The sequence below is a fragment of the Micropterus salmoides genome, unplaced genomic scaffold (genome assembly GCF_014851395.1).
Source record: "Micropterus salmoides isolate LMB-PRFRI ecotype aquatic unplaced genomic scaffold, ASM1485139v1 Ms_hic_scaffold_6, whole genome shotgun sequence".
Lineage (NCBI taxonomy): Eukaryota > Metazoa > Chordata > Actinopteri > Centrarchiformes > Centrarchidae > Micropterus > Micropterus salmoides.
In genome coordinates, this window is record NW_024044348.1 from 26,513,835 (window position 1) to 26,537,640 (window position 23,806).

The window sequence follows — 23,806 nt, forward strand, 5'->3', positions numbered from 1 at the left end:
TGCAAAATGAAACAATGTAGTTCTTTGACAAAAAAAAACAACACTATTCTTCAGAGAGTTTCTCTCATATTCAAGTCCTTTTCTTGTAGATTTGTGATTTTCTTCCCATAAATGTACCACTCTTTTTTTCTTAGATTGTTACCCTTCTTCCTATTTGTTTTTTTAAACCTACAATGGCCCTAATACACAGGTGTACCTTTACATATCAGTCATATTACAAATTAAAGAGAATTACAACAGGAACAACTTAATGCACTGCCAACAAGCCTCCATGGCTTTGTTGTCCCCCACATTGTTAGATTTGTCCGTTAATGCCTCCTTATACTCTGACATTATCATTGTGCATTCTTCTGGGGAAACTACGCAGCATTCAGTATTATGAAAAAACTCTACCTGCGTTGCCTAACATGTCCTTTTCATGCAAATGCGAACCAACTCCAATTGACACCAAATCAACTTACCAACATCTTATCATTGTCGTAGTGTTGTTTAACACCAATGTAGGCAGTCAGAGTTTGTCAACCCTGGCTTTCCTTGTAACTGCAGGTTAAACCTCTACCTGCCTAAAATTATACCTGCCTATGATGATGATGATGATGATGTCAAACTAACAATTGAACAGTGTCAGCACATATGTAAATATAGATTGAAATAAACAACATGATGTTATACTTAATGTTTAATGCAGCACATATTGACAACAACACACGTCAGTGTTGTCAGTTAGAAACAGTCATGTATTAGAGTGCTGTCAAGTACAAGGTGGCATATATGTATATACACATACACATGCCAGGAGAGGGAGGGAGAGACAGAGATTAGATAGTAACAACAGGATGAAACAGTGTGAGGACAATGCAAGAGAAAACGAGCGATGAAAGATTAGGCACCAGAGGAATGAAGAAAGATACAGAGATAAGAGAAAAAAATGGTGATGCTTATTGCGATAAAGAGGAAAGAACGATTCAAAGTCAAGATAATTATGTCTGCACGTCAATGTGTGTGTGCCTAACTTGCACAGTTTACATTACCAATATGTGTATGTAGTGCAAGCATGCACAACACATGTATTAGCATTATAGAGGAAAAAAGTAGAGATTTTTTTTTATTTTTAAAGTACATTGTAGAAGCTGTTGCGTTCTCACAATGAGGGTTTGACTCCCTCCACTGGGTGGTTAAATCTCTGACCCACCGCTCCACCTCCACCCACATACCTACACACACACACAATAACCAGAGAAGTCAGGTTAGCATCTATCCTACTAGCCTAGCATAGAATAAGAGTAGAAAATAAGTAAACAGTGAATGTGCTGACCTCTGTCCCAGTGTGTTCTGCTAGAATAGCACACTGCAGCATTCTGCAGTTGGTCCCATTGGGCTTACAGAGTTTCCCCTGCGCTCCATTGGCTGTAATGATAACCCTATCCCTGTGACCCCAGCTCTCCTTCACCCATCCTTACAGCTTTCCATACCACCTCTTCTTTACACACATGGACTGTTCTGTCATTGCAACCACAGTTGTGGTTTTCTGATGCAATATTTTATTATATTTTTATGTCATTGTAAGCAAAACTGAAAGCTCATGAAGCCTTTTTCTTCTGTCAGTGTGTGTTTTAATGTTTTTTTGCTACATGTTCAGAAATGAGACAAAATACCCAAACCATGAAGCTCAGGGGACCCTGGGATGAAAATATTCCGTGACATTGACCCCGAGGAGCTTACAACAATTCATGCCTGAAAAGCATTCATAACACAAAATGAAGTGCTTAGTTTGCATTCATTTTGGCAGAATTGTATGTCACCTCCACATGCTAGAAAATGTGCCTGCCTTATGCATTTGATTTACATCTATGCAAGATTAGTCAGTCTACAATGTTTACCCTATTACAGTAGCAGCGATCTCAGACAAATATGTTGTGGCAATGTTGTGAAAAGATTATGACCCAAAGCAGACCGGTCAGTATTGTCAAAGCAGAGGAATATAAAATTAACAGTAGCCAAAATATTCAGAAAAAAGCTATGTTTTTTTACTTTTATACTAGCAATGATGCTGTAGCTTTTGGAGCAAGAGTGTTTTTGGATTCATCTCACGAAGAAGAAAATGAAATACAACAGTTGAACAGCTACCAAAGTGAACCATGTTGCCTTTTCCCATCCTCTCTGAGAAGCTTGTATTGGCCCCTAGGTTTGGGCAGACACACAGGATGTTCAAGTCTTCTGGCTGCTTTGTTATCATTTATGGATGTACTCCAGTTTAGCTTGAATGTCTTCATAATGCTCTCTGTCTTCACCCGTCTGTGAAACAATACGCTTACAAATTTTTGCAGACAGCATTTTAATACATTTGCCGATAAACACCCCGGAACTACACTGAGTCTTTAAAAACATTAGAGCTTTATATTTTATTAATCAGAAAAGCTGTTTCATTGCAGTTCCGAATCTTTTATCTGTCTCTGGTTTCTAGCTTTGGGAGAGAGCTTCTCGTGTCCCACTTTTTGATGGATTTATTTAAGATCATAGGAATATGATGTATGAGTTCTGATTGCCAGTGGATTTTTGCATTTTCAGTCTAGATGTATTAACGGGAAACACTTATAGTGTTATTTTTTAAGGCAAGGGCCATTTTGGCTCACAAAACTTTAATCTATTCTCGAACTGAGATAATTTAGATTTTCCCAACCACTTTCTCTCTCTTTCTCTCTCTCTCTTCACCTCCCTCAGAAAGAGGATCCAATTTAGGCGTGTGAGGCCAACACAGTAAATAGCTGCTTTACTGAGAATGAGTCTGATTGAGGATTTATCCGATCCTTTATCAAGACTGATTGTTTACCTTTGCCTGAGCTTGATTGGATTGAAAAGGGAGCTCTCGCCCTGATCCATACAGAGGGGAGAGAAATCTAATCATTTCTCTCTCTTTCTGTCTTTCTTTGTCTCTGTCTTTCTTTCTTCCTCTTTTTGTTTCAGCCTCTGCCTCCCTTTCTTTGTCTTTCCCACTCTTCCTATCCTTTACCTCAAATCTCCCTTTGTCCTCTCTGCGCTTCTTTTGCAGTTGTCTTATTTCTCTCCTCCAAACTGATCTTTTTCTCTTCATTCCTTTCTTTGTCTTGCTCTCCTATTTTTGTTCATCCCTTGACTCTTTCTGTCTCCTCTATCTTCTCAACACTTCAGACCAACTGCAACAAGCCCTACATCAAGTCAGAAACAGTTAGTTCACCTGAAGGAGCCGCCTGGTATGGGAGGAGTCAATTTTGTGTGCATATTTTTGCAAAAAGGTACAAAACAACTGGTTCAAATGGTTTTCTTTTTCTTGACAAATATGACTTTACTCCATTTTAAGAAATTTAAAGCACTACAGTACAGAGTATAGACAGTACAGGCAACACGTTAAGGCAGCGATTCGCAATAATTTCCTCCTGTCTTCTTGTCAAGCACAGTGATTACTTCTCTGAATATTTTATGACTCCTCAAAGAAAGAAAGATATAGAAAGACAGTAACACAAGAAAAAAGCTTAGTGTTAGAGGTCACCTAGAAGGCGCTTGTAGCATCGCTCAAGTTAACTCCAGGGACAGCGGGGCTTTTAGTTAACAAAGCATTGTAGTCTCGCTCACAAAGCTTTTCTTGTTGCACACACACTCACATGGCTTCTTCAAGAACACAATAGGAGAGTAAATGGTTTTTCTGAAAGTGATTCCTACCTCCTTATTATTTATTCATGGGTCTGCTGGTCATTGCAACCTTGAGACCAGAGTGTGTGTGTGCGTGATGAAAGAGAGGGAAAGGTGGAGAGAGTCAGAGAAGAGAAAAGTGGAGAGGCAGAGAAAAGAAAGAAGTAGGGAGGAGGGAGGGATGGAGGGAGGAGGATGAGGGCTGCAGTCTGGAATATGGGTTTGGATTTCCGTCCTTGAGGGGTGAGTGGAAGGCGATCGATAGTGAGGCTGAAAGCAAGGCTGATCAGGTGGCAGCACGAGGCTGCATAGGCACTCAGCAGGAGCACAACCTGGACGCAAACAAGGTCACTGCCTGACCCCTAACTGGACGGAGGGACAGAAAGAAGAGGAGTAGAAAGAGTAGAAACAGAAGATCAAGATGGGGAGAAAAAGGTTAAAGAGGTTGGGGGGTCACTAGACAGGCAGGAAGCAGCAGAGGTTGTAGCTGAAGTATTTTTACAGATCCCTGGTTTTCCCTGTTTGATAATCAAACATGGCAGCAAAATGTAGATGGAACAGTGGGGAGGATAAAAATAGAACGAAGACATGATAAAGGAGATGAGGCGGGGGCATATGGTGATGCAGTAAACGGAGAAGAACATGCAGCATCTGTAGACATGAAAATCTGTAACTGTGAAAGTAGAGAGGACGGGTAAGTAAAAAGATTTGGGCAACCTTTGACTCTCCTTGATGATACAACTCTTTGTTAAACCTCAAGAAGAAAACGCTTCGACCCAGCTTAAATAAAACAAGACGTTACACCCACACCCATATGCTCGAGTGTATGAAATTTACAACATGACGTTTGAGAGTATCATTGTAAATAACAACAGAAGACACAGAGCAAATGAAAGACAAAGAAAGAAGAAAAGTGAGAAAACTAAATAAAGAGAGATTTGGGAACATCGGTGATGAGTTGCACTGTGCAAAGTACATGCTGACCGCTAGTGGAAGAATCAGATGGGGTCAAGACTCAAGGATGAGCTGGCAAATTGATTTCATTGTGTTCGCTGTATGTGTTTTCCAAACTCAAGAATGGAGGGGGGGGGGGGGGGGGGGGGATAAATGTGTTCTTCCAATAGAAGGAGATAGAACATTGTTTGGTGTTGGTATTTGGGAGGTCATTCTCTTACTAAGCTACATACAGGCACTTTTATACAAGTAGACAAAGCAAAATGTGTGGGAGATAAAACTGTTGACACTGTTGTGGCTTAAAGTATGTGGAATGCTGCTTGCCTTCATGAAGAAGTGTTTGGATAAATTCAGTATTCTAATCAACCTTTTTTCACTGCAATCACTTATCCAGCACTTGATTAAGGCAACTTTAAAATGAAGCGTTTGTTCCATGTCTCCATGTCACTTCACTTCAAACTTTAGTTTCAAATGGAAACTAGTCAAAATAGAACCAAACTACTTCAGATGTGTCTGTGATAGATGAGTCTTTGCATCTGTGTCCTTGGCTACATAGAGGCATTGATGGAGAGGAGAATAAATTAGATTTCAAGGCAAAAAAACAAACCAAAAAGAATAAAAAACTAATATTGCTGGTGATGAGTCTGGGGGTATAACTCTGTACTGGACTCTATACCTTGTCTTTATATTTGAGTGCCTCTGGGGTGTCTGCTGTCGTGGTAATGCATTGTACTTTGCAGACAAGCCCCTGTGTCAAGCTAAAAATAATAACAATGATGTTGAACTGTCTGTGCTCACAAAGTTAAATGAAATGGTGGGGAAAAAGTAGACTCTATATTAAATTGTGGCTAGACAGAGAAAAACAAACAGATGGACAGACAGACAGCAGGAGGGCCTTCACAAAGGCTGGAATCAAACGTTTATATCTTTCTTTACTTCCCTCCCTCCATCCATTTTTCATTTCTCAGCATCCTGGCATCCTCATGCCACTCAGCAATGACATCATCTGCTCTGCACACACAGACACACTCACATAGACACACGCACACAAAAGTGAGAGCTCAAATTTTGCTATCCCATGCTTGTGCTAATTAGCCATTGCTCATTACAACTGACACATCCAACATGGGCGTAGCCTGTAAGGTAGCAGCTGACACTGCTGCTGACTGCTGTCGACATCCAGACCGTTTGGAGAGAGCTGCTTATGTCTGCTGATTCTGTCCGAAGGTTTTTTTTTTTCACATGGGAGAGAAGGCAGCTAAGATTTTCTGAATACACTCAAATCTGGCGTCTTTCAAGAGCAAGCAATGGAAAACATGTTGAGCTGTTGCTTACAAAAATCAAACCTAGTGCGCCATCATCATCAGTGACTTCATGAAGACAGAAGTTTAATATACAGTATATATTTTTTCAAAGATCATTATCGTAAATACTGATGATTCCTCTGCTTCCTGTAATTTCATCACGGACTTGGTCTCATATTACAGGGGCAGAAAGAGCTATAAAGGAATCTATATTGTATGACAAGGTTAGAGAGAGGGACGGCGTGTTCAATATCAATGAGTCAGTTTTATTGAACTTTGTGCTGTATGATCTCTGCAGATCTCTGCACTGGGCTGGAATGTGTTTCACAGTGAAATATATCTAAAAAAAAGACAGACTGGTGGCAACTGTTGCTCAGTTTTATGCGGATACAAACGGCTGCAATAAGTAATGTATGTAAGAGCTTTTTGATGTGAAATCAATTATGTTTATATTGACATTACTTACAGCAGGCCTTTCAATTACCTAGGCCACTGTTTTAAACAGGCAGTCATTACTAAATGGAGATTACATAATATAAAAGCCTTTTGACTGACATAATGAATAAACATATCATTTTCACCTAGTTTTTCTGACATGGCTCTGTTAAAGGGGTCATATGTAAGTTTTCAAATTTTCATTGCTTTGTCAATGGGCTCAAAATTCACTTAGAGGGATTCGGTCAGATTCAGCCCTGTGCGCACTCCCGAGCTTCTCTCTGGCCCAGTGTACACGAACATGGGTATTTTCATAACCGTGACTTTTTTTGAGTGGTTCGGCCGTTCGTCCTCACAGAAATGCAGTATCAGGTCACTGAAACCGAACATTTTTGAAAACCCCTGACAGGGTGAGGATTTTCAGAAACACCGGTTGCCTTGCAACGTCAGAGTGTGCACCGTTATGCGCTGTGTTTGATGTCAGATTGTGCGCCACTGCCTGATTTGTTTACAATTTTATTAGGCTCTGATTGGCCAATGTGGCTTTACGGTTAGGGCCATATCGGTGGCCAGGTGGTCTGGCATGCTCTTGACAGCGCTTGATAACGTGTGTTTGCGTTTCCATGTGGACAGAGATTTTTTTTAAACGAAGGAGGAAAAACTCTGGTCATAAAAATACCCGTATCCATGTGGACTAGGCCTCTGACTACAGCAACAACACAGCTAACGACATGCAGTCTGCTAACACCATAAAACATTGACTCCATAATAAAATAAAAACAACAATAAATATTTCTTGATGAAGCCTGTCAGACCAAACGAGATTCAGATGATATCGGGTAAAAATAGTACACCAGAAAGTCACGTTAGTGCGCCGGCTAACGCCGAGCAGTTGCTAACATTATCCGGTGCAAAGTTGTATCCCTTTCACATTACTTCACCAGCTAACACGACCCATATTACTATCCTGTGTCCCACCGGTATCCTGTCAAAATGTTGATTCTTGCTGGCAAGAATGGATGTAACTGTACAAAGCAAATGTGGAGCTATTTGTTTACTAGCCTAACTTATAGTGATACAGGGAAGAGGCAGACAGCTATCGTTAGCAGTAATCCACAGCTGTTTGCTTCGTAACATTCAATTTAGTTTTACCGATACTCAGGTACACAGATTCTCCACCTCTCAGTCGCTGTAACTAACGCGACCCACATAATATAAAACACTGCAACAAAACGACACAACAACACAGAGGAAAAGCCATCCACTAACACTACAGTAAAGTTACTTACTGCGGTCTAACTTTTATAAAGTGTGACACAATCTCGTTATAATATTCAGTCCAGCTCACTAACCGTTTTGTTATCATCCAATACATTTAGCCGTGTTGACATTGCTGAGCCTCCGGTGAAAGGTACACAGATAGTAAAGATAGTTACTGAAAGCAGCAGGTGCGCTAACGATGTAGCACGTTGGCTAAATGCAGTAAATGTAACGTCATCATGTAATGAGCATGGATTAGTTCAACCTGCAGCTGATAAAACTATTACCGTAACGTTGCAGTGGGACTTTACCTGAGTTTCCAGCTCTGTCTGTTCTCCCTGTCGGTCTATAGCCGCTGGCACTCTGCTTTTTTTCCGGGAGTAACGTATTGTGCCAATATATTTCATTCGCTGTGCTGAATGAAAGGTACGGAGCAGGTGTTGATCTGCCTCTGAGCCGGGAACTTTGAAGTAACAGAGCCTGAACATGTCGGGAGAAAAGCCACAGCCTGCATGCTGGTATCTCTGCGTTTATTGTGGGATTTCTGTATGAAAGTGAGTTCAAGCGAGAACACGTATGGGCACACACCTGCTTGCAATCTTAGAACCGCACCACTGGTGGCCGCTGAAAACTACATAATGCCCCTTTAAATGTCTGCTCTACACCTTTCATTTTTCTTCATTTCTTTTTGTCATTTTTTACTTTTTACTTCTGGTCCAGTCTTACTTTTTACTTCTGGTCCAGTCTTGTCTTTGTTTTACTATTCTTTCTTGTTGATCATACTTTCATTCTCTCCCAAATATGTCTGTGCCCCTTGTTGACCCTTTCTTACATCCCTTTTCTCCCTTTCCTGCTTAACCCTCTTTTCTCTTCCAGCCTTTCCTCTAATCTCATCTCTTCTTTATACACAGTTTTCTGAGCTCCTTCTTTCATCACTTCTTCTCCTTTACCCCCTTTCTCTACTAATTTCTACTCTCATACCCGTTTTTCTCCCACAAACAGAAAAGAAAGCTCTCTGCTGTCTCTCTTGTAGTCACCTGTTCCCACGCATTTTTTCGCTCTCTTCTCCCTGAGTTTCCTAACACCTGATGCCATGAATCAGCAAAGTAAAGTCCATTCAGGCGGTGATGCTTAAAATTATATTTATACTCACTTTAGTGTCTCACTCTTTTAACCATCCATTTATTCTTCCTCTCCTCTCAGATTCATTCGAAACCTCCATCTCTTCTCCCAGTGACAGATAATTAAAATAGACATTTCCATGTGCAGGTTTATTTATGTATGTCTTCCACACCTTGTCACTTCAAGTCATTCAATTTAGCCATTGTTTGTTACAAAGCGGGAGCAATTACTTCTCAGTGTCTGTTCGTTGGTTCAGGTTGCTATCATCAACCTGCGCTACTCTTTTTCTCATTTTGTCACGTCTGACTGTTTTCTCTCCTTCTCCTACACTTTCCCTCAGACGCTGCATCCCCTGTGCTTATGTAGGTGTTTGTGTATGTCTGAGTGCCTGTGTGTGTGGGTCTGTGTCCGTGCCAAGTAGTATTCCCCGATAACAGGATTACCATCTTAAGCCTATTCACGGCAAGTGAGCCAGTTGGATGGATAAAGCACTGTATCGTCGACTCCGCTGGTGTAACATCAAGAAAAGAGTTAGATAAATTGTAGAAGGCAGGCCTAGCAAGCTCATGGTGAGTAACTGTGAGGGAATATAAAGGATTCAAACTCTGTAACACCCCAGAAAGCAGCAGTGGTAGGGGGTGGGGGCCTGCAAGCTAAGCATTGCTTGATGTCAAACAAGGAATGATTTAACTTTACACAGTCGTATTTGACTCCGTGGTTGATGGTAAATTACAATGAATAAGGAACCCTGCCCACTGTATCTACAAAACAGGGAGATACTTAAAATGTAGGGAGCTGTACAAAACTAACAACAAAGGGATTCTTTCACAACAACAGCAGTTATGTCATCACAATCAGCTTAAGAGTCAATTTTTTAACTTGTAATTTCCTCAAATCACCTTTACTGTCTTTAAGTCTCTCCCGGAGGAAATTTTGCTCCTCGGTAAGCATATGAATCAATTTTTTAAGGCAGCAACCTCAATGGTTTGCCTAGCCTTCAGAGATGTCTGCTGAGGTGGGCTCGTCTGAGATAAATGAAGGCGTCATAATAAAATACTGTTACGCAGATGTAATGTAATGTAAGTCACAAACTTACATTGTCATTAATAAAATTGATAATAAATAGGAAATAACAAGAGACAGATCCGTTGACAGGATTCATAAAAGGAGGATATATTTATCACATTTTTTACTATATATTGGGTAGTGTATTTTCTCAGTATTGACGGGGCATCACCCCCCCAAAGAATGCATAGTGACAGCTGTGCTGAATATTGATAACACAAGAGCAAGATGTAAACAACCATCTCAACCTCGTTTTTCTAGGCTAAATGCTAATTCAGTATTAAGGTCTCTCGTATATTGTAGGGTAGTGTTGACAGTTTCCAGTTTAGACAGCAGGGCAATGACGGCCGTGGCCATTGGACCATATCTTCTGGATCCTTTTGTGATGTGTCACTCTGAGGAGAGAAGTGAAAGGCTCAGAGACAGATCAGGAGAGGGGGGGAAAGAGTGTGTGTTTGTGTATGTGCAAGATAGATGAGAGAACAACTTTAGACTTGTAGGAAGGGAAAGCTGAGAGAGAGAGACAGCCAGAACGAGAAAGATGAGAAGAAAGTTAAGAGTCTAAGACCACATACACACATAAATACGCAGACAAGAAAGCGATAGGAGGGAGGAGATGTTTAGACAGACAGCTGCACGCCACTGAAACCGTCAGTATGGTTGACACACATTAGCCTTCTTCTTCTCCCCCACCTAAGAGCACACCTTTTACTTTGTCTCTTCTCTGCTCTTCTTTTCTCTTTGCTTCTCTTCTGTAGCTGTACCTCATTTCTTCCCAAGCATCCCTTCAAGGTTTGTGATCCATATTCATATTGCATAGTTAGATGTCCTTCTCTCTTTCCCTGCAAGTCAACACAGGTTTACTGATTTAAAGCTGGTATCTGTTGGCAGTTTGTTAGGGACACAAAGCGAAATCCAATGCAATCCCATACAAGAGCTCTGCAATAAATCCTACCTTTATGAAGCTCATAATGTTCACTTTTTGTTGACTGTGTGTCAGAGAGGTGTTGATTCAACTCTGTCATTTTGGAGGCCAAACATTGAAAGGTATATCTACTATTTTGTCCACTGAACATTATAAGCTTCATAAAGTTAGGTTTTATGGCAGGGCTGTTGGATTGTAGTGGATTTAGCAAGGTGTATGTAACAAATAAACTGGCACCTGGGTGTATTGTTAAGATATCCATCTGTATTATGGACCACAGAATATTTTCTGTGGTGGAGATGCTATGAGCTGCTGCTGAGAAAATGTTGACTTGCTTGTCAGGTCGCAACATAGTTGACAATGCCCAAAAACATTTGTTTATCTAATTCATATAAACAGCAGCAGTCCACAATACATTGCACAACAAATCATGAAAAACATCTCCGCTGCAATGTGAACACTGCAGGAGGGGACTGCTGCTGTATGTGTCAAAAGTAATAGGTTTCAGCGTCAACCCTTAAATGGGAAGAGGCAAGTTTCACAGAACAATATTGATGTCACTTTCTGGGTTTGAACTTTGAAACTTGTCTTTGAATAACACCTGGTGAAATGTATTTCAAAATGAATATATCACCAGACAACATGGGGTACCAAACTCTAGACTCTATTTGTATCAAACAAGTTATTTGTGTTTATGGTTCTATCAGTGCAGAAACGGCAATGCCCTGGTTGGAAAAAACACGTTGTGCAAAAGGGAATTGCTTTGAATGATGATCACACATAATGTGACCACTAAACTTACATGCCCACTCGGGTCTGGTCAGTATTTTAGTGTATTTAATAATCACTGAATGAAAAGGGCCTAATAGCGCATTCTGCCAAACCTCCCATAAAAACACAAATTGGTCCCTAACTTCCCCCTGCAACACTCTGACAAGGCTGTTCTTCTATTCTCTGCACTGTCTCTGTTCTCCTGTTGAAACATCTGTGTCCTAGACAGCATACAGCTCCCCAGCTGAATACAGAAACAGCGAACAAAACCTGCTGCATTTCATGTCGAGTTGGATCCCAGGGGATCCCGAACCTTCCCTTCACATTACACTTCTAACCAAATGTAAGCGCTATTATTATAAAAGGTTCTGACTCAACAAATGCATCTTCATCTCCCAGCACGTGTGTGTGTGTGTGTCTGTATAGGGGAGACAGTCTGGGGGAATGAGTGTGTTTTGTATGTGTGTAAAGGGATGTGCATTTAGACATGAGATCTGATGACAAGTGTGTGTGTGTTTGGCTTCCCTGTACTTTGTAAAGAAATAAAGGAAGGGAGAGAAAAGCAGCCCAGACGGGGATAAGATGAGGGAGAGAAAAAAGGACTGACAGAGATATCCAGACCAACCCGCCGGGACGGGAGTGGAAAAAATAGAGCAGTGTCACGCGTCTATTGAAGGAAGAGAGAAGAAAGAGGTGTGGAGGGAGACCAAAAGAGGTCAGAGAAAGAGAGTGCAGGTGATGGTTTTAAGCTGCTGGTGTCACAGGCAGATATAGGCTCCTCCGCTGCCTGGCTGTCATCTACATCTCACACAATATCCCCTTTATTTGCTATATCACCTCTCTCCATTTCGCTTCATCTGCTTCTCTGGTGTAGCGAATCCCAGTGTGATGCACTTTTTCTCTCCCCATCACACAGCTGCCAGCGATACTGTATATATCCATCCCTCTCATTCTGGCTCTCACTTGATGAAAAAAAAACTATATCCCACTCACACATGCAGTCTATTTTTCCCCTTTTCCTTACCTACCGTATTCTTCACCACCTCGCGCCGTTTTTCTTTCTTCACACACTTTGTCTCTCGGTTTCCTTGCATACTTTCCCTATGCCTTTTACCCCAGCATCTCCTTATACTCCCAGCAGTATTGTAAACTCAAATGCTATTTCCATCCACATTGACTTTCTGTAATATTTTGAATACAATACATGCTGATTTTTACATACAAACAAAATGTTATCATATAACACACTAAAAAGGGACACATCAGCAAGTATACAGTAACTGATTTTAGCTTATTGTTTTACTTCCCCTGTTCCTAAGCCCCAATCACATAATCTCACCATTGAAATTATTCTAAACTTGAACCTATTCTTAATGTTCCTGAACTTTAATCCTGCAAATACCTGCAAAAGAAATGCTCCCTGCTAAAGCAAACAAAATATCTGTAATTTGTAAGATTTTCATTCATTTTATAATCCTTGAATAGAAAAGGATAAAGGCAGAAGAACACAGATGCACACTTCATGCTTACAAAGGTCCACACACCCATACACACATGCGCGCACACACACACACACACACACACACACACACAAACTGGAATCACTAAACCATGGAGAGACTGGGTACGGATCATTGCTTACCTTGGCTGGTTTGATCAATGGCAGTCTGCCTCCTCCAAATCCCTCCCACAAACAGAGCTGAATAAACAGGCAGGGAGCGTTTACACAGGCCCTGATAATCTGCTAATCCATAAAACCTGCTTTCTAACCCACACACACACACACACACACACACACACGAACACTTGCACACAGGAATGAATGTGTATACTGTGTACATATCCAGGAACACAAGCAGACAACTGTGCATGAAAGCAGAAAATACACAGTTTCACAAAAACATTTGCAGACGCACACACACACACAAACACACACACACACACCGTATCAGTGACTTTCGCCCATTATCCTTTCTGACCTCCTCAACGGGACATGGTTGATAGCCTTGTCGATGTTGATAACAGACAGAAGGGTTAATAGGGATTAATGGACTGTGCGCACACACACACACAGACATGAGAGTGAGCGTAACAATCCAGTGCTGATGAGTTTACAGGCTTTCATGTATCATTGCAGCGAGCGTTTATGTTTGTGCATTTGATTAGTCAAGTGAAAGTATCATGTAGCTGTCGCCCCGGCAGCATTCCCGCGGCTTGATGGGATAATTGAAGCGTGAAAAAGCCATATAGAGTTTGTCAAAACTCTTAATGGTCTGAATTTAGCATCGTGGACACCATGAGTACAGTGCTTGGTGTTATCAACTTCCCCTGTATGGAGCAGACAGAGATTTTACCACAGAGATAGAAAACATAACTGCATTTGTAATTTTGATCAGTTTATGACCTGCCCAGTGAAATTAAGACTCTTCCATCTCACTCATGCACTCTCTATATATTTTTTATTACTTAATTTGCTTTATGTAGACATACATTAAAAAGCATATATCTTGGACAGTTTTCATGCATTATGTATAAAAAAGCTTTGGAGATTCATTGTGTTGCTGTCTTTGTTGAGCATTTACTTCTGTTTTTGAGTTTCACTTTGATACATTTCTATTTGGCCTGTCTATCAAATGCTACTGCTGTTCTTTTCAATTGACCCTCCGCTAAGTCACGCCCCGAATACATAGCTGGCCAATCACAGCGCAGTATAGGACTCGTTCTAAGAGAGGTCCGACACTTTCATGGATGCGCCCCATTCACTCTAATGCAAAAGGAGTCGTTTTCTAGCTTTCTTCTGCCGTATTTTTAAGATATGGTCAAATGCTGTTCCTGGGCCACTTGTAATAGTCACAGCAACTACCTAAAAAGATTGAAAGGAGAAGCACAATTTATTCTCTTTCCAAAACCTAAAATAAATCCAGAAAAATGTAGGCCGTGGGTTGTTCCTAATGTGATGTTAGTTAGCTAACGCTAGCTAACTTCCTACTGAATGTAATGTTATAAAGCCCTACTGTTCTGCTTTGTAACAACTGTAATAATGAATAGAGGTCTACCTAACTTTACAGGAACATTGATGATCGTTAATATCGTTGTCTTTTGTCTCAATCATTGGGGGATGCAGTGGTTCACTTGTAGGCCTACTGTGTGATCGGTAGGCTTTAGCTTTTCTATCTTTCATTTTTTTTCACGTCTGTTTGAGTCAGTTTGACAGCCTGAATACAACCTTCAAATGTATAATGCAACTGCAAAACTGTTTGCTTCTTTCTGAGATCGCTTTTTCCAACAAATTTGTCAATATTCCTCCAGGGAGTGCAGTAATAGGCAGTGGCAGCGCCAACAGTTTGTCGGACTTCGCCACAGTAACTAAGGTGGCCGTGGCTTAGCGAAGGGTCAATTGATAACAAGCGTTTACCTAAACATAAGATACTTTATTGAAACTCTTAACAAATAGTACATTTTCTTTTGTTCTTTAAGCACCAACTCTACATTTCAAAATGCAATAAAACATTCTCTACATACACAAATCTCAAATTTCTATCAAAACACAGCAAACGTGACTCAAAAGCAAATCATTCTGTCAAAACACTAGCACGTTTTCTCTCCAAGAGGAACAGATCAATCAATCATAGCACAACGAATTTCTAAATATAAACAGTCGATGGACAATGTGAAATCCATTGTTTTTTGTAATTCATTCTCTTTTTACTGTAAACCACGCTACATTTTTGGCTTGAGGGTCAAATGTGTGCATTTTTGGCAACAAACTATGTAAAAGTGAATGAGTCATCTTTACTTTATAGAATGTAGAGTAAAGGAAAAAATGTAAGTGACAGAATTAAAGAAGTAAAAGCTTTATTAGCAGCATTAAATTGCTGCCAGTGACCAACAAATAATCCAACCTATGTGGCTTTTGGTTCAGAATGGGTAAAAATACTGTCAAATACGTTTGCGTTCCTTGTTGGCCACTTGCAATGCCATCCATCCACAAAACAAACTCAGTCCAGGCTGTTTTCATCTGTAACACCACAATGGTGGAACGAGCTACGTACCACATGCCATCAGAGCAGGGGCGTCCCTCTCTAACTTCAAGAAGCTCATGAAAACTCATCTCTTGTGAGAGAACTTCTTCTTATAACATCACTAACTCCTAACCTCTGTCTTATATCTCCTTACAATTCTCTTGTATTGATTGCACTATTCGTTAACTCTTACTTCTTTCTCTATGTATTTACCCTATTGATGCTATACGTGCTAACAACAAAAAAATGCACAGAAGGGAAAGAAAAAATGCCTGTCCTGTTCTAATCAATATTATCTTCAGCATTTGGCCACATGTTCTCATCCACATCACATTTATTGTAATGTCATCTCTCGCTGTGCACCTGGATACAAACACTTACTGGTTCAGCTACTCCTCTCCCTGGCCCAATTATTCTTCTTCCTTGTTCAGACAATATTCTTTCTTTCTCTCCTTTTTACGTGTTGTTCTGTATCCTCATTGGATAGACTCAACTCCAGAAAGTCCCCTTTTTGGTGCATTGTGTATGTAATTGAAAGAACTTCAACTCTCTTGTTGAGATTGGAATTAGCTGTGATGATCTATTTTACCCAAATTACAAAAAACATCAAATGTTTCAATGATATGTTCATTCAGAAATGCTTATCAGCTGTTTCAATATAGATTTTGAGCTGCTATTGTAGCAGAGGTAGAGGCTTTATACATTATTTAAGGTCTTGAAAATTCTTTTGACATGTTGTGTGCTAGCATTTGTAAATAACACAAAAAACATCCATAGTTTTGGCATTGGGTAAGCTTGTACATAAAGAAAAGCTTAGCATTTTAGAAATGGGTTAATTGACTGCATATTCTGTGTAAAAATGAATTGTGTTAATGGTATGGTATGAACAGGCTGATGTTGGGCTAATTGTGTTTAGAGTAGTGAAAATGTGACTACAGATTAGACAAAATGATGTTAGCGGTTGTAAAAAACTGTAATTGACCGTTTTGTCAGGGAACCCACATTTTCATTACAAAGATGGAGAGATCGACACCAACACTGAGCTTTAGTTTTTAGTAGTGCTGGACAACAATTAAAAATTGTGATTAATCGCATGTTTTTCTGCGATTAATCGCATTGTTATGCACAATATTGAATTATGAAGTCTAAAGTAGTGTGTTGCGCACTTTAAATGTACTGGTAAATACACAAAAGTGCTATAACATGTGGTTTACAAACACTTTAAACAAATAATTCATTCATTTTCACCAGCAGTATTCTTCTCACAGTAGCAATAAAATATTTCTTGTAAATCTCAAGTTAAACATTAATTTATTATAATTTATGAATTATTCAAATATAAAACCAAAGCTATTTAACACAGCCAGGGCATTACCTTTTATCTAGCTTGTTAAAACAAGTTATCATAACATCATAACCGGCACCTTCTGAGCAACAGGTCAATCAATCAAGTCAAGTATCTGCAGAAACATTTTTCTTTTATCGGGGAGCAACATGAACAGTCTATGTTTAGTAGCAAGTATCCCTGTTAGAGTGAGGTGAAGTGGTTGAGCACAAGGTGGAGCGACAAACGGGCGCGATTCCTTTGAAACTGTCACAGTTGTGCTCGCCTCACGCACACAAACGCCTGCTCTTGAACTTTTTGTACGCGACATGCAGCACAATTTATTGGAAGAGAGACTGATTCTCGTTGTTTGTGAGTTTCCAGAATCTATTACTGTTTACTAAATAGTTATCAGGACACCAACAGGAAGGAATTTGCATGGTAAAGTTATGAAGCCTATAATTTTAAGTTAAACAGGCTACAGCTGTGTAGTGCACAGAAGCCGTTGCCATGGTTACTATCCATAGAGCGCCTGACATTTACTCGCGGAGCGCTGTCTTACTTCTCCCTGCATGTTGCATCCAAGTAGTCTGCTGAAGCCTCCCTCCACTGCTTGTTTGGAAGGATGATTTGCAGGCTGATCAACATCTCACCCCTCCTGTGACACTTGGTTTGACTGTATGCGTATTCAGAGCCAGTGAGCAATGGATTTTCAAAATAATAATAATAATAATAATAAAAACGTCTTTAACGTGACATGAAATAATTGTTAATGTTAACTTGCCCAGCCCTTGTTTTTAGGCAATTAGTGTTAGAGAAGTATTAGGAAATATTATTATACCAGATCCAGATTGGTGAAAATCTGTTTGAATGGGATTGGGGCCAGACCAACCTGTTCTCTTCCCAGGGTGTCACATATTGGAGCTTGGTCAAGTCCCCATGGCATTGCTTTTTAACAGCCTGGGTACCCTTTAGCATTGTTTTTACATGTGTAGGGCTCTGCGGTGAAGTTAACAATAACAAAAATGCAACATCTGTTGGTTTAGGCACCATTTTTAGGTAAAATAACTCGTGACTTAACTCATGTAAATTAAGTAACGTTACATACATTTTGTCTGTAAGTTGGAAACATGAAGGTTTGTTTGGGTATTAGAGCTTTTTTGCTTATACTTTACCTTTTAAGGTTTTTGGAACTCAAAAGTAGTATTTTTCTTTCTAACATTTTAACTTTCTTCCATTACACTTTGACTTATACTACCCTTCAGTAACACATTGCTTTCACCGACAGCATCTTTGTCAATTTAACATTTTCTCCCCTCCTCTGTTCTCCTCAGGTACGGTGGACAAAGACGGCAGGCAGTGCATCGGACAAGTTTCAGGAAACATCCATCTACAACGAGACACTGCGCATCGAGGGCATCCAGAGGGTGCAGGGGGGTCGCTACTACTGCAAGGCCGACAACGGGGTGGGGGTGGCTGCCATCAAGTCCATCCGTGTAGATGTGCAGTGTAAGTGGGTAGGGAGAAAGAGAAAAAAAACAACCCCTTCCACTTTAAGACCACAGCTGACTATCACTACAGCTATTCCCACTGTTAGAGAAGACTGAGATGGGGGAGATGGAAAGATTGGAGGAGGAAAGATGAAAGACAGATAGGATGGAGGATGAGATTTCAGGTGGGAATGGCTTCCAGGGGTATCTGATGACTTATGGTGGAAAGGATAAAAAGTATGGTCAAATAGATCAAATAGAGTATTTGGAAAGGGTATAGATAAGATAATACTTTTGCCTTAATTGTACCATTGGTTACTGTATGGATAATGCAGGTGTGTGTACTCCACCAATGAGGGTAATTAGAACAAACTGTTTTGTCAGATACTCCTGGGAAAAGTGAAGTCTGTGGAACAAATCAAGAGTTTTATAACAGTTAGTCCAGGTGGTACGGGCTCCCTAACTCACTGTTTCTCAACTTACCCAAGTCCCAACTACTCTACTGAGACTGAGAGATCCTCAATGTGCTGTTTAGCTCTGTCACATCCTCTGATTCAACAGCACCTGCCACAATTAGTAACACGTCAGTGACTTATCGGTTTATAATTAGGGAGATCAGCTCTCCTTTTCAGACCTTGTTACATATCTTTTGAACTGTCCCTGTAGTCTGGGGCTCTATAATGGGTATTTGGTTATTGTTTGTAACACAGACAGTAGAAGTTGTTGAGAAGCAGTGTTGTGTTGTAGGGGCCCTGTGCTGCTGCTTGTTTCACTGCCCCACTGTCCCTGTGTGTCAGGGGCCAGGTCATGGCGACAGGTTGATGCATAAACCCAACACATGCAATTGTATACAGTTTATTTTAAAGGTTTTTTTTATTCCCAGCACCCTAAAACCCCTGTCCGTCAGTTACATCACTTTATTGCATAGATATTTCCTGCCTTCATTGATTCAATCATTTTAATGGTGGGTTTATAGACTAATAGAAAAAGGTTGATTTTCCAAGGGCCCGATAACACTAAACATCTATTACCTGCCTTTCAGTTGCTAAATTTATCTCCTTTTTTTCTGCTCTGCTCTGTGTGCAGTACAACACCATGGTCTGCCACCCCTCCTTTAGCATCAAATCTCTCTCTCAGTACACCAAACTATGCAGTCGCAAGCATACACACATATAGACACACACACACATGCTCGCCTCATGCTTTTCCCTCTAGGATTTGTCACTTACACACCGCCCTGCCTCAGCCTCTTAATGGGGCTCTCCCTCCCTCCTTCTTCTTCCTCCCTTTCTGCTGTTAGTGTTAGTTCTCCCCAGGCGCTAGCTTGGCCCCTGCTGGGGAGCTGGTAATTGTAGGGGGCCTGGGTAGTAAACAGGTTGTATTGTGTGTGTAGTTGTGACAGGAGCTTTGTGAAGCTAACCAGCTCTGACGGCCAATGCTTGTTCAATTCCCCAACACCCATGCTGTGTTAGACCCAGCGGCGATCAGCCACGCTTCTGCACAGGGCGACTTTAGTTCTAGAACGATGTAACAATTAACCCAGGGTACCGAGATAAAATAGAGAGAGAGTTGGAGAGAAATAAATGAATGTGGAGGTAAAGATGGATGGGAGAGTGAGGGAAGAGGCAACCTAAGTAGGGACGGAGAAAGAAAGAGAAACACGGGCACAGCAACCTCTATGGCTCAGTGTCTCTGAATATGCAGTTTCAACAGCAGGACAATTGGAAAGACCACCAAATTCTATACTGTACAAGTACCAAAAAAGTCAATGCAATTTATGTATATTAATGTACAGATGAGTGACAAATTAAAAGAAAAAAATAACATGGTTTCTTATTAAGGTGTTCAGCCAAAACAGCTTCCATGCAACCGGCACAGAATCTCTGAAACCAGTTGAAACAAACATTGGGAATGCAAGTTTATTTTTTAACTGTAAAATGTACTGCTCAGTACGTATCTTGGTTAGAATATGTTTTTAAAAAAGTTTAAGGTATTTCCATCATGTTTCTTGTTTGTTGTGTAATGAATGAATATTGGTTGATATATTGTTATCAGATTGATGTATTTTTAAAGCATCAATATGAAAATCAGCCTCAAAAATCCAGTATCAGTTAGACTATGACAGATGTTTCTGCACCCTTTTATTCAGTATATCCTTTTATTTGTCACCTGTCTGTATATTCAATTATACTCAATTCAATTTTATTTAGATAACACCAGATCATAACAGATGTAATCTCACTGCACTTTTCAAAGAGATCAGGTCTAGACCTTACTCTTTGTAATATCACATTTAATAAAGCTGATTAGCTCATTTTCCCGCTAATATTCATCTTGCTGGCAATAATTTAAAAAATAATTATTTCATTACTTTTGGGCTTGGTTTGCTTGATTTACAGGACCGATCTAATCTGCTCCATCCAGACTGCACCTTGTTGCCAAAATCAACTGAATAGATGGCAGCTAGTGATAAACACAAACTTCCAGCTCCAAAAAGCCCTGTCAAAAACCAATGGGAGATGTCAAAAATTGTATATTGATGTTTTTCAACAAAGATGTGTAAGTGTAAGAAGAAACAGAAGAATATGTGTAGTTTAAGCAGGAATGTGTAGGGGGAAATGTGAAGTAAAAAATAGACAATGTGCGCGGGAAATTATAGCGTACTAACAGTATGCGAATGCTGACCTCTCTTGGATGTGCAGGTCAGAGTGTAGTTACCTAACAAGAACTCGACCATTCCAGGAAAAACTGAGCAGCGAGTATAGGAAAAGGCTGAACTAGAAAAGAGTGGTGATTTATTGTAGCTGAATAGATTGTAGAATTGAGGTAGTTGTAATTTCCACTCAAAAAAAAAGCGAAAGAAAGCAGAGAAGAAGAGAAACAAGAAGAGGAAGAAGAATAAGACAGATGGAGTAGGAGGTAAAAAAGAAAAATGAACAGAGGGAGAAGGAGAAATGGAATTTAGGCAGGCAAAAGACAGAGGGGGAGAGAGACACTCTTTCAGTACTGCTGGCACTCATATGTTTTTCAATTTAGATGCATCCAACAGACCAGTTATTGGACTGGAGGGCAGAACATGTTGTTACCTGTGCAGGGTACAAACATGAGTGTTAGTTCTCGCTTTCTGTTTCTCTCGATCACACAATTTGTGTTTTTTTCCCATGCCTTTGCCTTTTTAACTGAAATGACCTAGCATTGCACTTTCTCTTCACTCTTTATTTTTCCTCTCTTCTTCCCTCATTCCTCCTTCTTTTATGTTGTCCTCTCATCCACCATGTTTTTCTTCCTTCCTGCCTTTCTCTGTGAACCACACACCCCAGTGCGTGATGAAGCAGTGTCCTTTTTTGTGTGTGTGTTTGTGTGTGTCTGCGTATGAAGTGAGTCAGCTGGGGTCTCTCCCCTCTCAGCTGTGAGGCTCAACCAAACACAGCAGTGTCTGGCATTAGGTCATCTGCCCTGCATGCGGATTTAACTTTGCTTTTTTAGACAATCGCATGGATGCAAGCAGGCATGCAAGAAAGCATGCACGCGCATATACAAACACAAATATGTAGCATACACACACCCTTTGTATTTACATACATGCCACACACTTTCACGTATCTACATATTCTCAAAAGCACACACTCTCACTTCAAAGTGCAGTGTGTAAGAGCAAGAGGAACAGTAGCAAAGAATAAAGAGAGACAGAGTGAATGACAGATTGAAACGGAAAAGACAGTGTGAGAGTTTCAGGATCGGAGCAAAGGTGCATATACAATAGTCTGCTTTGAATAGAAGGCACATAAAGTAACAGTCACTTGTATATTACCCGTATCTCACTCAGTCATTTCTTCCCTTCCTTTTTTCAATTTGTCTTCTTTACCTGCATTACCTGCCAGCTTGTTTTCCATATGAACCTACATGTAGGACCTTCAGTCAACAAATTCTAAAGGCTATATCAATCAGTTGACCAATGACCTGGCACTCTAACCGCTGAGGCAGTGGGACAGTGAGCAGGCGGGGTTTAACTTTGAGTAGCCTCTACTGATGGGATGGACTTGGTTCAGAAACCCAACCAATGACATTTAACCTTACATCAGATTTTTAAAAAACTGAATTCATTAGAGAAAAAAATGTTAGTTCAGCTTAGTTCAGATGAAGTCCTCTCTGTGGATTCATTGCTCTCTTCAGGACACAACCAGGTAAGTGGAAAAGTGTTGGGGGTAATGATGATGATGGTGATGATGATTATGATGGGATAATATTTATAAGAACACTGCAAAAGACAGTAAAACAGACTTTATTACCGTAATCCAAAGAATGGGTTTTCAAAGTCTGACAGTCCTCCTCAGACAAAACTGAGACAAATAACAAACAAATACAAGAATAAGAATCTCTGGCAAGTTCTGGTGTTATAAGGATCATCTTTTTTCTATGAGTTCTCAGCGGGTTTATGGACGTTGATTGGTGGTATACGGTTACAGTAGTCAGACTGACTTTTTCAATAATCTCTTGTGGCATTGTCAGTAATGACAGAATAAGTCAATCGTGTATAAGACAGTGAAACTCCAAATGTACACAAGTTCTTTCACAGCTTTGGCAGTTATCACCCTAACTGTCACTGGCTATTGGAGTCAGTAGAAGGATGTGTAATCTATTATTCCAGCACTGTGGTTTTAGAAATACCCCCCGTGCAGTAATACAAGTGCTCTAGAATTGGTGTTTTTGACAGTGGCACGCACGCACACACACTTTCACACCCATAAATAGCGGCCTAGGTGGCATTTAGTCTGTCCGTGTTGGCCAGAGTCTTCTGTCACAACACAGTCTCTGTGCTTCAGGGTGACACCAGTCCTGGCTGGAGCAGGAGGAATGGGCACTGTTGCTGCTGGCACTGGGTAGAAACGCAGTATGCACACACACTCACACACACACACACACACACACACACACACACACACACACACACACATTCAGTACAAGCCACAAAAACAAACACACTTTACACAGAAAGTAAAGTATAGTGGTATAGACAGGGAGAGAAAGAAAGAAGCGGTAACAGGTATTTGAAAAGAAGCTCTGACCTTTTTAGTGGGACAGAGGCAGAAGCCACAGGGTGAATCACTGGGTCACCACTCTACTGTCTGAGTCACACAGCGTGGCAAAAACTCACACAAACTTTCTTCCCTTTGCTCATCTTCTCTTTCACATCTCATTCCATATGTTTCTCCCTTCTTAACTTTCTCTGCTTATTTTCCTCTCTCTCTCTCTCTCTGTTACTTGTTATTACTCTCGGTTGCTCTTTCAATATATATTTCTGTTTGTGCATGTTTCTTCTTGATTTCCTTAGTCTGGCTGTGTTTTCGCCGTCGCTCATCCTCGTCTCCATAGGATTTGTCTCTTCTACTTTCTTTTACTTAGTTTCATCCCCTGTCAAATTTTCTCATTCGGGTTCTGTCTATGAAGGAATGGTCATTGCTCTCATG

At 40.5% G+C, this 23,806-nt stretch overlaps 1 protein-coding gene across 3 annotated transcripts in view; it reads left to right on the forward strand.

Moving 5' to 3' along the window:
* LOC119890238 (MAM domain-containing glycosylphosphatidylinositol anchor protein 1) overlaps positions 1–23,806 on the forward strand; it is a 202,502-nt gene that overhangs the window by 67,129 nt on the left and 111,567 nt on the right. For all 3 annotated transcript variants that reach the window (XM_038701400.1, XM_038701402.1, XM_038701401.1), the window contains exon 4: positions 18,183–18,357. In XM_038701400.1, coding sequence (XP_038557328.1) covers positions 18,183–18,357 — 175 coding nt within the window. The remainder of the gene's footprint in view (positions 1–18,182; positions 18,358–23,806) is intronic.